At 34.8% G+C, this 15518-nt stretch overlaps 1 protein-coding gene and 1 long non-coding RNA gene across 2 annotated transcripts; both read left to right on the forward strand.

The window, feature by feature from the left end:
• The first annotated feature begins 486 nt into the window (after window positions 1-486).
• Window positions 487-10107, forward strand: LOC107625626 (uncharacterized). Its single transcript, XM_088503651.1, has 7 exons — window positions 487-773; window positions 913-981; window positions 1458-1554; window positions 1666-1771; window positions 1891-1933; window positions 3157-3259; window positions 3411-10107. Exons 1-7 carry the CDS (start codon window positions 691-693, stop codon window positions 4257-4259), a joined length of 1350 nt encoding a protein of 449 aa, XP_088359777.1. The 5' UTR covers window positions 487-690; the 3' UTR covers window positions 4260-10107.
• Window positions 10108-10954: 847 nt separating this feature from the next.
• On the forward strand, window positions 10955-15299 carry LOC148575087 (uncharacterized). The gene is made up of 3 exons (XR_015904808.1): window positions 10955-12606; window positions 12704-12757; window positions 15047-15299. It is a non-coding gene; the product is annotated as an uncharacterized LOC148575087 (long non-coding RNA).
• The last annotated feature ends 219 nt before the right edge of the window (window positions 15300-15518 follow it).

A 15518-nucleotide genomic window follows, 5' to 3' on the forward strand; every position in this document is an offset into this window, starting at 1 on the left:
TAGAGCTACTATCAGCAAAAATTGAGTGTATGATCTGTCTTAGTGATCCGATCCTAAGGTGAGAACATAATGGAGATAAATTGGATTTAGTATATACAGTCCGTTTTGGAGATCAGTAGTGCCAATCATCTGCAGGCTCATCCAATCCTATTTGACACAATTAATATCATTAAAAGTAAATGTATGTAAGAGTTGAGTGACAACCTAAGAAATTGAAAGAATATTGTAAGAGAATGAGGGTACATAAAGAACATTTGTCAAGTAAAAGGTTTCAGTGGAGACACTACAAAAAAAAAGAGTTTAAAATGGCATTAATATTATGGCGGTTCTTTAAAACTGCCGTAATAACCGGTTATTATGGCATTTCCAATTGCTGCCATAATTAACTTTGTGTTTCGTGGCGGTTCAAGTGATTATGGCGGTTTTGAACCGCCGTTTTCATACGTATATAATATAAAAATTTACAATAACCCTAGCTTGAAACAGATGAGGGCTCGCTCTCCCTTCTATCCCTGATCTCCCTCGTCTCTCTCCATAGCTACCTCTTCAACCTCCACCGTCGCTTCCTCTTCAACCTTTAACCATCCCTTGTTCTAGGTTGCACTCACCTCAGATCTCTGATCTCAGATCTCAGATCTCAACCTTTCAACCTTTCACCCTCCCTTCTTTCGGATCTCAGATCTGCCGTCGATGCTGCTCATTGCCACTGGTCTACTACACTCCTTCACGCCGCCGACGGCTCTTTCTCGCCGTTGCTACTCAGCTTCTTTGAGGTTATTTTAATGTTTTATGCTGCATGTTCATGAATCTTCGCTTAACATCCCTTTTTCCTTTTGATTTTCCTTTTCTGCACTTCGCACTTCGCACTTCCTTCTGAGGTTATATTTGATTTAGTTGATAATATTCTCGCAGGGGATATTTGAATTGGGATTTATGTTGCAGACCTAAAATTATTTGTCGCCTTCCCCCAAAAATTGTTGGGTTAGTTCAATATCATAAATTAATTTGTATGTACAAGACATTTTACTTCAAATTTTAAATTGATGAGCTCGTTCAATTGTTTTATTGAAGACTAAATCTGCTGAAAGGTTCACAGTTGGAATCTAAAACAGGTTTAGGCTTAAGTAAGTGCAACATGTTTCTTTAATTTTTAACAAAATAGTATCTCTTGTTTTCAAGATTTTGTAAAAAGAGAGGAATGATTATTGATATTTCATCTATAATATTACGTTTAATTTCTTAAGTGTTCTCAAGAAATATGTAATAATTAGCACATTAAAATTGTTGAAAACAGTAAATAGTATATATCTTATTAGTTAGTTACCATGTGAAGCTTTGTGGTACCATATTTTAGATTTAATTTCTATGAATGCTAAATCAAGTACTATTAACATCATTATTGTAATTTTATTGCTTTAAAAATTCTCCTGACGCTTTTTTCTTTTTAATTCTCCTAGGATAAGGTTTTGTGTGTCAGTATATAGAAGCGATCCGTCCTCTCTGCATCTGTTATTATATTTTGAGCCATTAAGTATTGCTTTTGAGACCCTACAGGTATTACTACTTAGTATGTATCACGGCAGATTTGGGATTCACTCATCTTGTTTCTGATGTTTGCAGTGGCTATTGGTGTAATGATACTGTTTTGTGCATTTCGTAATATAGGCCATTTTAGTGCATGGATTTCAGTTCCTTGACATATGGCTTCCTCATTCAGCTTGCAACAGTAGTGATTGCCAAATGCCTAAACTGTTTAATACACTAACAGCAGGTAGTTTTGATTTAAATTTGTTTTTAAACTTCTAATAATGCATTAACATGATTGCAATCATCCTGAATTTGCTTCTTTCTATTTTAATAAACTAAATGTTAGCTACTTTGTGTTTGTAGAAGGAAACGCCACTAGGTTTGGCCACACGATTTGCTCACCCAGGTAGTTATAAATGAGTAATTTCTGTAGTTGTTTAGTTCTGCTGCCCTTGCTCTGTTCAATGTTTTTTGCATTAACTAAACATTTATTTTTTTATTCATTTATATCTTTTGGATAAATTCTAGAAATCAAAATATGTCCTTGTTCTGTAAATGAGTTTGAGTCATCCGTTCTTGCTAGCAATCTGAATTGCTCTATTGAAGGCTAGTACTTATATTTTATACATGCGGTACATCGGTAGTCATGTTGGAAATTGGAACTTAATAATTGACTGATCATGTCCTGTTTCACTATGATCTTACTTATTGAGGTTTGTGCCTTTTGTATTGCGTATTCATGGTAGAGGAGCCAAACTTATTTTAGCAAGTGCAAGAACACCTCTAACCCTTGCACTTAGACACATTAGTGTATGCTGTAGTTCTTGTTTCATTTCAGTCACAGGTCATCAACATCAAACATGTAGTGTAGCTCATTATTTGATTAACATGTCCTTGCACTGTAAATTAGTTCAAATAAATTAGTGCATAACATCAACCCTTAGCATTGTAATATTAACTCTAATAATATTAAATGTAAACACACACATTCTTGGATGGTTCTGTTCTCTGAATTAGCTAGCTAGGTTAGGAGTAATAATCTAGTTTTATTGTGTATAACCACGTGTTGTTGCTTCCCTTTTGTTTGACCCCATAACACTTATTATTATTATACATCGAAAGTTTCCTTTTCTACTCTTTAATTTGATCTATTTTTATTAACTAATAATAAGCATTGAAAAGCTCATTTCATTAATGATAGTTTGGTTGCTCTGTGTAGCATTAAATCTCAACAACTATCAACATTAGGAACTTCAAATCTTCGTATTTTAAATTGCATGTATAGTTTTCCTTTTCGATGTGAGCATGTAGTTCCTTTATTGCAATTTTGTTCAAATTTTTAGTTGCTTAATTAATCACCTGCTCTTGTTTCTTATTATATTAAAGGTAATATATCTTTGTTTCTTTTAAAATAAATGAATAACTGAAACTGTATAGTTGCTTAGTAATATATTACGTTCAACCAAATTAAATTTTAGCTGAATAAAAAACACCAACCATACATATATTATATAGATAATGACACTAATAATTATTTCAGACCTTGACTAATGTTTGATTATTTAGATAACTAGCTAACTTGCTTTAACTAACATAAATCTGTTGGTGATAATTTTTTATGTGAAACAGGTGGTTTTCTTCAATTCTTGCTGCTAGCTACTTTACTTTGAAAGCTTCAAGTTTTAATATTTATTGGGAAAGAAAAAAGAAGAAAAATTATTATTTGAAAGAGGTGATTATAATTTTCTTATATTTTTCTTTAGAATACTATTTAAGTAAGTTTTTAATATCTAATTTTCGCATACAAGAATAAATTTTTTGCCTTTAGAATATATATATATATATATATATATATATAGATTTTTTAAAATCCCTATTTATAGTTCCTCTTAGTCATGTCAATCGATAAGTCATGGATTGGAAAACCACAAACCACGGATGAGTATAAAGATGGTCTAAACAAGTTTTTGGATTTTGCTTTTGAGCATCGATCTCTCGGGGGTCATCAGCTTAAATGCCCTTGTCCGGTGTGTGGTTTTGGCAAGTGGCAAATAAGAGAGAAAGTTTTTGAACATTTAATAGTCAAGCCATTTCCGAAAAACTACAAAGTTTGGTATTGGCATGGTGAAGAAGCAGTTGGACTTGGGTCACAAGCTCATCAAACTAGTCATATTTTACAAGATGATTCGACATCTCAACATCCAATGGTAACAATGATCAGTGACGCTTTTGGAGTTGCTGGACCTGACTTGAATGAAGATGGAGATGGAGATGAAGACAACATAGAAGATGGAGATGGAGATGAAGACAATATAGAAGATGGAGATGGAGACAATGCAGAAAATAAAGAGCACAATGGAGAAAATGTAGAATTTTACAAGTTGTTGGAAGATGGTAATGAGCAATTGTATGAAGGGTGCACAAAGTATTCAAAGCTGTCTTTCTTGATTAGTATGTATCACATAAAGTGCTTATACAGAATAAGCGACAAAGCCATGACCGAAATCCTCAAGTTGATAAAAGATGCTTTTGGAAATGCCAAGATTTCAAATACATTCTATGAGGCCAAGAAAACCATAAACAAATTAGGGCTTAATTATACCAAGATACCTGCTTGCCCTAATGACTGCATGTTATATTGGGGGAAGGATGAAGATTTGCAAGAATGCAAAATATGCAAGACATCTAAATGGAGCGATGCTAAAAAGAAGAAACCGGCAAAGATCTTGTGATACTTTTCACTAAAACCGAGACTTCAACGATTATTCATGTGTTCTAAGACTGCTCAATCAATGCGATGGCATGCTTCGGCAGAAAAGAAAGATTCGAAGATGAGGCATCCGCGGGATTCTGAAGCTTGGAAGACATTCGATTTACTTCATGATAGGTTTGCCGAATAAAATTTATAACCGAAGTATTTAAACCTCGGGTCGTCTTCTCAAGGAATTACATGGAGGTATGATTTATTATTGGTTATGGAAAAAGGGTATATTTTTGGGTTTTTGAAATAGGGAACAGGAAAATAAATTGGCAATAATTAAAGTAAATTAATAATTATGAAAAACTCTTGGCAAGGTATGAGAACTGGAAATCCTATCCTAGTTATCCTTATCAGGTGTGATGAGAATTGTTATTGCTCCCACTTAGTTAACCCTTACTAAATAAAGGAAAGTCAAGTGGACTAATTAACTTGATTCCTCAAGTCCTAGTCAACTCCTGTGGAAAAACTAGCTTTAGAAGGATCCAAGTCAATCAGCAGTTTCCAACTCTCAATCGACCGCTGAGTTTGATAACTCAAGTGTTACCAATTACTTAACTAAAATCAAAAAGGAGAAAAATCTAAATTAAATTGAAAGCATCATAAATAGAATAAACCAATCATAAATCTGAAATACCTCAAATTATATTAAATAGAATATTCAAATCTAACATGAAAAGTTCATAAACCAATTTGACAACATAAGTAATTAACAAGTAAAAGCATTAGAGTAATTAAAAGTAGAAGAGAACATAAAATTAAAGTAAACATTGAACCTGGAATGGAGTAATAACCATAAAATAAAAGAAATCCTAATTCTAAAACCCAAGAGAGAGGAGAGAACCTCTCTCTCTCTAAAACGACATCTCAAACCTAATAATTGTGAATATGAAAGTTGTGTTAACGAATGGATGCGTTCCCCCACTTTATAGCCTCTAATCTGTGTTTTCTGGGCCAAAAACTGGGTCAGAAACAGCCCAGAAATCCCTCCCAGCAATTTCTGGTACGTACAGGTCGCGGCAAAGTCACGCGGGAGCGTCGTCCACGCGTTACCGTGGATTGGGTTTTTGCCAGGTCACGCGTCCGCGTGATCCACGCGTGCGCATCGCCTGGCTTCGGTGAAGCTATGACAAATTATATATAGTTGCAAAGCCCCGGATGTTAGCTTTCCAATGCAACTAGAACCGCATCATTTGGACCTCTGTAGCTCAAGTTATGGTCGATTTAGTACCCAGAGGTCAGGCTGGACAGCTTTAGCAGTTCCTTCAGTTTCTTGTATTCCTTCCACTTTTGCATGCTTCCTTTCCATTCTCTAAGCCATTCCTGCCCTGTAATCCCTGAAATCACTTAACACACATATCACGGCATCAAATGGTAATAAGAGAGGATTAAAATTAGCAATTTAAAGGCCCAAGAAGCATGTTTCCAATCATAGCACAAAATTAGGAAGGAAAATGTACAACATGTGAATTCTATGAATAAGTGTGAGAATAATGGGTAAAATCCACTAGATTAAGCATAGGATAAACCTTAAAAATGGGGTTTATTAGGGATCATCTACAAAGACACTCTGATGCTAAAGTAAGCGTCCGTATGATGAGACGGCTAATTAGGATAATAGTGACGTACATTGGGGGAGTGGTAGATTCCTCCCCTTTATTCCATGTCCTCAGGTAGGCCATTTTATTTGGGCCCTTTCATTTGAAAACTTTTGCCAGCTGTCCAGATTTCCGTTAGGAGGATCATATCACGCGAGGGACACTGTCAGTTAAGCGGGTCGTAGAACCATCGGGTCGTGGGTCCGCCAAGTGGACCCCCGGTCTTTGTTGGGCTAGGTCAAAATAGTGTCCCCAATGCGTCAAGTCGTAAGACTTACAGCTGGCGCTTTAACTTACTCGTGTCTTCGTGTGTGGTTTGCTTCCTTTAATTGCAACTTCGACGACACTCCAATTCTTCTAGCGCCTTCTTCATATGCGTGAGTTGTCCCCAATTGTTGCTTGAGATGTCACTTCAAATCTCGTGCCCAGAGCATTTAATGTTCCTTAAGAATGATTTGAAAGTGCGTGGAAAAGATCATTATACCCCTGGTCTTTCGCGCTTCTCCCCCTTCAATTACAGTTACCTTCATTTCTTCTTCCTCCATTTCTTTTCCTTTTTGTAACTTCCATATTTTCCTCTGCCATCCTTATTGCCCCTCATTTTTCTTACTACCATCACCAATCGCATCGTTACGATCATCCTTTCTGTCCTTTCTGGTGGGTTTCATTCTTCCTCTATATTTGCTACTGTTTTCTTCCTGCAACTTTTACGTTCATCTTTACTGGTAAATGGCTACTTTTTTGCAATACTCTATGACATTATCATACTGGTTTCTTGTTGCAATTACCTTTTGGATCAAACTGGCTTTGTTAGATAGTTTTCAAAAGGGTGCCATAGGCTTCCTTTTTGCAGTTTCGGCTAGAAGGTTTAGTGTAGGATGATTTTGGTTTAAGTGTAGAATAACTTAGCTTTAACTTAGAACTTTTTCCTGACCTCACGATTTAAGTGGTGCCCCCGTTGTAAGTATGGCACAGCGACCCCCTGTGAATCGGTACGCTTGGTGTACTATTGATGTCACGAGCACGTCCTCCAGGATAACCGCGGAGGAATTACAAGAGCTATGTGACTCAGGAGCGTTGTGTGGCAGTGGCACCGAGGAGGCGAACTACGAGGTCCTAGTGCTGGGTCCCCACGAATGCGTTTGCCAGCTGAACATTGAGGCTCCTCGTGTCTCAGATTGAATGTGGGGGTATAAACCCATGTTCACTACATTGGGTGTTTGGCTTCCGTTTCTCCCCTTTTATTATGGCCTTTTTAAACAGATGCGAGGTTGCTCCTTCGCAACTCCATCCAAACAGTTGGGTTGCCATCCACTATATTGAGATGGTTTGTGAATACTTGGATCTTCCAGCCACTGTGGAGGTTTTGCTCCATTTCTTTCTCTTTACAAATCCCTCTCGGGAGGGTAAACATGAAAAAAAGATACCTCTCTTTCCGAGCCGTACAGAACCGGAGGAACTTTGGTCTCTTTAAAGACTCCTTCCATGGATTTAAAGAAACTTTCTTCAAGGTGAGACCAGCTCGAGATTCTCACCTCTTCTGGCTCACCCTTGATGGAGAAAGGCACATCTCGACCTACTAAAGCTTTGGCGCCAACTCTAATTATATGATTAAGGTCACCTATGACGGCATAGGTTGGCAGAACCAACAAATTGCCGATGTCTTATTGGCGATTTGATTCTAATAACCTTAACCCCTATCTCTTGATGGGTGACTAGGAAGCTAGTTAGGACTGTGTAGATAAATTGATGCTTCCTACTGTCATTCTTTCATTTTTTCGAATTGTATACTGCTGCTTTATTATCGATTTTGTAACTTGGTTATTTTCTTTTGTAATCGGGATGGCCACTGGGAACACTTCAATTAGCCGTTTGATGACTCACTTCTTTTCCGGGGATGACGAGAACTTTGATTCCTCCACTCCTCAAGCCGAGATCCCTCAAGCCGACGAGCCTGAGGTTCAATCTCAGCCCCTCGACTAGGCCACCTCCCGGGCTAAGTGCTGGTGGTGAGGTTGGCCGTGGTGGTTGCACAGTCTTCAGGCGTTCAGGTTGAGGAGCCCAAAGTGGTCGTGATCCCTAACCCCAAGAAAAGAAAATCCAGCTCTAACCCGGGTCTGGTGCTCTCCGTGAAGAAAAAGAACTTCGACGTGGGTTTTTTTATTGATTCCCAGCTACTGCCGGAAATCGAAAACTTTTTTCGGGACGAGGAACTGGCCGCCCAAACGAGATGAATGTATCGCCGCTATCTCCAAGCCACCGCTATTCTAATATTGAGAAAATTTCATATACATGGTATTATTTATGTTCAACACTCCAAAATAAAATAAAATAAAATAAAATAAAATAAAATAAAATCTATGAAAATTAATGGTTAAAAAACATAAAATATATGATAAAAAATAATAAACTAAAACTTACATAACCTAAGAAGTAGAAGAATACAGAAAAAATTTTATGTAAATATTGTCACAATGAAAAACTTTATGTTAGTTATACGAATACATGAAAATTATATTTTGTAAATACGAAACTCACAAGAATAAGTAAAAGAAAGACTGAGAGAGTATCATAATTATAAAAAATGAACAAGTAATTAATACGACTAAATTATTGGATCACTGGATTAATGATTCAACTAGGAGGTTATTAGTCGAAACGTTTAACTCAATAATAATAAAATAAAAATATAAAATTATAATAATATAACAATTTAAATAGTAAAAATAAATAAACATATTTATAATTTAATATAATATAATATATAATACTATATTATAAAATTATAATTTAATATCATTATTAAATGATAATAATAAAATTATAAAAAATTATAATTTAATTGTTATTTTATATAACATATATTTTAATTTTAATTGGTATTACTTACGGTGTAATAACAAATTTGGCTGAGTAGAGAATGGAGATAATGCAGGTAGCAATGGATAGGGTAGGGTAGGTTTGGATTCAACCCTAATCTTACTTGCGGGTTGAGATTTTTATATAAACCCAACCCTCTTCTATTTGCGGGTTGAGAATATTCCAACTTTAATTCTACCAGTTCTTAACCTGCAGATACCCAACTTTATCCGTGGGTTATTAAAAAGTTGTAACATTATTATATAACTTGATGATAATTTATCAATTAATGATCTTTTCTTAGTGACTAATGATCTTTTATATTTAGTTAGGGGTCCTTAGTTCAACATCCACTTAAAACAGATTTTTATATAAGTATATAACATCTACATATATAGGATGGAGGTTGGTCGAGTAGGGTTGAGCCTCAACTTGCACCCTGCCCGACCTGCATAAGAATCATACCCATACTCTGTCCTACTATTGCGGATCAGATTGGTAACCCTATCTGACTGGATTGAATTGAGTTGGATACTCGCAGATAGAGTGTATGTTGCCACCTTTATAGTAGAGGTCCATCGTTCAAATCTTAGGTGCTACATGTTTCTGAAAGTGAATTTTCTAAAATAAATTTTATGCTAAATATAGTCACTGGATCAGTTGATTCGGTTCATCTCAGATTTTTTATTTTAGTAGAAAATTATGAATATTTTAAAATAAATTTTATGATTGTTTTATGCATATAATTTGTTTTATGAAATGATTTGTTTGAGGGTAAATATAATCTAAAAGAATTGGACACTAAAATTATGATTAACTCTTAATATTGGTTTTATATATTATTTATAATTATAAAAATAAAAATATAAAATAAATTTTTAAACTTAATAGAAAAATGGCTGAGTGCCTGTTGAGCTATGACCAGCATTTTAAAGAATAAATGTGTTATAACTGCAGCCACAAAAAAAATTGTATTCTCTCTCTATAAATTTTGTTATGTACTATGATGCGACCTTCTTCATAATAGTAAGACTTTTTTTTGTGTTGACAAGTGAGACTTTGTTTGATCTAGAGTAAATAATTATTTTGTACTACAAAAGATTTAAACGCTCATAAAACTGACAATAAAAAAAGTAAAATTAATACAATAGTCATTAAAGATGAATTTTGTTTGGAAAAAATATCCAATCATTAAATTTTTGTCAATTAAAAAATACACATAATTTTTAAAAATTGTCCTATCACATAATCTTCAATCAGTTAAAATCCTAAATTTTTCTAATAATATTAAAAAAACTCACAACTCCTCTCTAAATTCATTCCTAATAGGACATGACTACTCTCCCTTATTCTATCCTTACTCATTTTCAGATATTTTTAACCCTAAATGGTCAAAATACACATGAGAGATGACAGGAAAGAGAAGGAGAAATCAAAGAAGAACGAAGATGGAAGAAAAAGGAAATAAGAATAGGGTGAAGGGTGTGCGAGCGCTGGAAGCCATCATCTCTGTAGCAACAAATAAGAGAAAGAAAGAGATGCAAGAATGAGAGACATACAGAGAACAAAAAAAATAAACAGAGAGAAACTAAAAAAGAAAAAAAAGGAAAAGAAGGAAAAGTGAAGAAAGCGACGACAGAGGAGGGTCACGGCCGCAGTCGCCATTGAACGAGTAAAAATAGAACGAAATCATGAGCTATCTATCTTCGTTTCTTCCTCTTCCTCCATCTCCTCCCTCTTCTCTCTCTTTGTTGCTATCCAGATACGTTGTCACATTTACTTTGCAACCGCTGCATCAGTTATTATTACAGTATACTAGAAAAAAAATTGTTTAAATGTTCTTTTAATTATTTTGCATCTTTTTCTTTTTCTCATTTTCTTATAAAATCCAAATTTATGCTTCTGCTTTTGTTGTTATAGCTTTTTTTATTGAAGGGTTTTATTTTATTTTTATCCCTTTTCTTCTTTTTTTTTTCTTTTAAATATGAATTAGATAATCATATTTTGTGTTCCACTATTATGATGATTTAATTTTTTGTTTTTAAAATTTTTTTCTTAAACTATTTAGATTCAATTTATCACCCTGATTCTAATTGCTTATTTTTTTTATTATGGTTAATATAGCTAGGTTAAATTCTCAAAGAAATTGAAAATGATATGATAGGGTCAATTTAAGAATTTTATGTGTTTTTTGAACTGAATCAATAAAAATTTAATATTTAAATATTTTTGTCAAATAAAATTTATTTTTGATGGATATAACATTAGTTTCATTTTTTTGTGGTTAATTTTATCAGCGTCCAAATCTTTCATGATAAAAAAATAATTATTTACTCTCTGATCTATTTATTTTAAATTTAAATTTTTGGAAAAAATTCCAAAATCTATCTGCTACCACATTTTAATTTAAACTCCAAAAGGAGACAACAAACAAAAACCACCTAAGCCCAACAAAATGGATCATGAGAGTTTCTTTTGGAAAACTAATTATTTTGTGGTTTTTAATAAAAATGGCATATTTTAAAATTAAAAAAAAATCTAATAAAGAAGTCCGTCGTTAGCCCATTTAGGTCAATGAGTTTCTATTATGCAAGTGCAGTCTTTATTTTGTAGGCCCATAAATATTTAATATATAATTAATCCAAAATATTTAGTTCGCATACACAAAGGGGTTGGTCCTTAAAGAATCATATTGGCCCATTTGATAGTCTTAGACTCTTAGTTTTCGTGATATTTTCATTATTTTGACTATGTTGGTATTATAGAAATTATTAACAAATATTTTTTTAATTATTAACGTAGTTTGTTAAAAAGGTTTTTTTTTGTGACTTAAATAAATTAAACAAAGTAAAACAAGACAAACAAAACAAAGAAATTGTTTAAATAGAGAGACAGTTCCGTTTAAGACTATTCTGAAACTTCTCTCAAGGTGAAGGAAGCTCCACATAAGAAAGTTGTAACTTCATCGCCATCTTTGCTATAGTGTCTGCCACTGTATTTGCATCTCTCATAATCAAACGAAAGTCAACACGCCAATTCCAATGCATGATATCTCTTATTTGAGCACCAATAAATCAATAAACCCAAAACCATCTTGGTGATTAGTAACAAGATTAAACACTTCCATACAATCCGTCTCACAAATAACATCTTGTTGACCCACATCCCAAACTAAGAGATATCCTCTCCAAATAGCAAACAATTCCCCTTGAAGAATACTATTACTCTCAATCATTCCCAAACACCCCATTTGCCAACTCCCATTACAATATCTAATAACATAAGCAAAACCAACACTATCACCCGAACCAGGATAACTAGCATCACAATTAATCTTAAAAGTACCAATGGATGGAGAATTCCAAAAATCATTTAGAGTAGAGGGTAGGGACATACGTTGTAATTCAAAAATATTTCTAAGCTCTTTTTCTGAAGTTAATGCCAGATAATTTCGTAAAAACGCGAACCGATAAATTAACCGGCAGTACCGGTTTAAATCTGTTTGATACTGTGCAAGAATGATAAAAACAGTAGAAAAGCTTAAGAAAACAATTAGAATTAAAAATCGGGGGCTAATTTTAATGGTTTGGCCTAAAATTGGGTCAAACGGTCCAAAATTGCTAACGAGTTGGACCGAGTCTAAGTCCAACATATAAAAAGTCACTTAAGTGACAAATTCACCCACTTTCAGCATAAGAAGGCTGAAGGAACGTGAATGAGAGGAAGAGAGAAGAGGGTTTCACAAACACTATTCACACCTACCTTCAATTGACCATAACTTGAGCTACGGAGCTCTGATTCGCGTGCCGTCAGCAGCTACGCAAAACTCTCGCTGAGCCCGTTAGTTTCATCTAACTTGTATTGGTAAGATTTCAAAATTTTCTCTTCTTTCTGAAGCCCTAAGAATTTTTGAAAATGTAGGTGTTGATTTTGAGTGAATTTTTATGTTTTGATTGATTAGGTGGTCTCTAAGGTTGGGCTATTGGTGGTTTGTGCTCCAACACCATCGGAGAAGGTAAAAAAACTCTGTACCTTGTGAATTTGTGAAATTGATGAACCCTAAGTTTTGATTTATGATAAAATTATGTATGTCTAGCTTGAATTGTGAATTATTGGAGCTTTGGATTAATTGTTGGTGATTGGAGGCTTGGTTTGGACACAAATTTGGTGTATAACACATATTGGAAATCGACCAAAGTGTGGTTTCGATTTTCTCTATGTAATATGTAATATTTCTGGACACTTAGGCTAGTGGACCTTAGGATAGGATTAGATTAATTGTTGATAATTGTTGAAATGAGGTTGTTGTTTATAAAGGGTGTTGATTTGGAGTTAATGTTGTATGATGATGAATTATCGATGTTGAGCTATAATTGGTGGTGGATGACTATTATGATAATGATGGGTGGTAAGTGATGAATTTATGTATGAGAAATTATTGATGTGGATGTTGTTGCATATTGTTTGAAAGATTTATTGTGGAAAGGATGAAAATGTGAATTGTAGGTTGTGGAATGAATTGGAACGTATATGAATATAAATTAGATAAATTAGGACTGGTTTGGATGTAGAGCAATTGTTTTTGAATTGAGAGATTTGGTGAAATTAAGGTTTTAAGGTTTTTGGTAAAAACAGATTTTGGGCCAATTTTGGCAGATCATATCTTGAGTAACAGTTTTTGAAATTGATTAAATTTTGTATCAAATTAAAGATAATTCAAAGAGTTTTAAAAATGTATAGATTTTGTAGAAATAAGAATTTTGTAAAAAAAGATACGATCGTTGGAAGTTTGTGTCAAAAATCTTATTTCTGTGATGTTGCAGAAATTGTGAGTTCTGGTTTGTGTGGGCACGCCCACTGTTGTGTGCATGCTCTGAGCAGGGGCCATGTTTTTACTTGTGCGTATGCACACCCTGTAAAATTTTGAATACATGTGTACGCACACCCTTGTGCGCACACACACAGAGGGATATGCCTACTGTTGAGAGCGTTAGCACACTCTGGTGCGCACACACACCTTGCGAAATTTACAAGTTGTGCGTACGCACATGCTGGGAAGTGCCTTCTGTTGAGAGCGTTTGCACATATTCATGCGTGCACACAAAATGAAAAATTTTACCTTCTGTGCGTATGCACACCTCTATGCATACACACACTTTGAGAAAACTCTTCTGAGAGTGAGTACGTACAACTCAATGCGTACACACACTGCCCTGTTTTTTTTAAGAAAACCTTGTTTTTAACTGTTTTACCTTCCCGGCAAGCTTGTCAACTTCCGTAAAGCTTACCTAGGGTGTCTTAACTTATTTTTAGGCTTTCAAACATAGAGAATACCATAAGTAAGTTAACTAGATCATTTTAGGTATAAAGTTTAGAAGACGGAGTCTTAGAATTTGGAGTACTGAGGGTGGATTAGTTGAGTTAAGTGGTAGAGTACTGTAAAGACGATTGGTATGTTGAAATTATGGAGTTGTAGATTTGATGATGTTTGAGACAGAGTCTAGGATTCGGATTAGACTGAGTACTGAAAATGATTTCTGAAAAACCTCTGATATACTGTTTTATACTGAGATTGTTGAGACGCTATGCGCCTGGCAAAGACGGCTGGTTAATCCCGCTTGTCGAGGTCACGGCCGTGGCGTAAGGACGGTTGGTTTATCCTGCTTACGTTAAAATGTGAGGTCTGTGGCAGCGTATCCCGCTCACATCCTTTCGGATCACAGGAGTGTGCCCGGCACTATAGCTATGGGGGTTCCTGTATCTATATTTGTGGTCGAAAGGCGACATCTCCATGGGGATGTGTCGGGTTGGCAGTTGAACCGACGATGTGATATCAAAGTCAAATAGGACAGGCATTCATCACATGCATATTTTATCTGTTTGCTTACTTTGTCGACTTGCATTGTTTGCCTAATTGTATAACATGATTATTTGCTTCTTGAAGTTCTTGATATACATGTTTATACTTGTACTTTACTTGCATTGCTATTACTTGTGTTTTTTGCTGGGATTGAGGAGGTTCGGAAGGCGCTGGCAATGGGATCGCATGGAGGTTAGGCTGGCGAAGGCTGTGGGACATCGGTGTAAATGTTAGAGTAGAAAATCCCTAAGTTAGATTTCCTTATTTCATTATGGTTTTAAAATGATGGATTCAAATTTAGTTATGCTTTAAGTTGAATTATGGTTGATATGAAGCTCTAGAATGGCCTCTGGCATCCCGAAGTCTTACATCTTACATTATTGGACACTATTACCATACTGAGAACCTCCGATTCTCATTCCATACTTTGTTGTTATTTTTCAGATGTAAATCGTAACCCACCTCGGTGAGTTGCGTGGTGGTGACAGAGCGAAGGATCTTCTATCACCTTTTGTCTTTTGATTTCTTTTATTTAGTACTCTCACTTTTGTATTAAACTTGCCTTAGAGGCTTACTTTGAGAGAGATATATTGTATATGCTGGTTTTACTTTCAAAACTTTGTATGTCTGTATATAACTAGTTGGCCTAAACTCTGTGGGTTGAAGCTAGTTCCTTATGACTATTATACTCATATATCTATTTATGCTTCCTTATCTTGTATCTATATCTTATCCCTTAAGTTTGTAGCTTCGTGTGAACGTTTGCGCTTTTATAACTCTGTTTTTGAGCTTATTTCTTCATCGGGCTTCTAGAATTACTATTTGTTTCTATATATATATATATATAAGCCTTAGAATTGTCGTGACCTTTAATTAACATTTGCTTTACGGCATGAGGTAAGGCTTAGGGTAATTA

This window comes from Arachis ipaensis, chromosome B2 (genome assembly GCF_059453495.1).
Source record: "Arachis ipaensis isolate K30076 ecotype BB chromosome B2, ASM5945349v1, whole genome shotgun sequence".
Lineage (NCBI taxonomy): Eukaryota > Viridiplantae > Streptophyta > Magnoliopsida > Fabales > Fabaceae > Arachis > Arachis ipaensis.

Coding starts and splice junctions, on each gene's coding strand:
- LOC107625626 (XM_088503651.1), top strand. CDS start 691: ATGCTGCTCATTGCCACTGGTCTACTACACTCCTTCACGCCGCCGACG. Junction 774..912: donor TGCTACTCAGCTTCTTTGAG/GTTATTTTAATG, acceptor ATATTCTCGCAG/GGGATATTTGAATTGGGATT. Junction 982..1,457: donor CTTCCCCCAAAAATTGTTGG/GTTAGTTCAATA, acceptor TAATTCTCCTAG/GATAAGGTTTTGTGTGTCAG.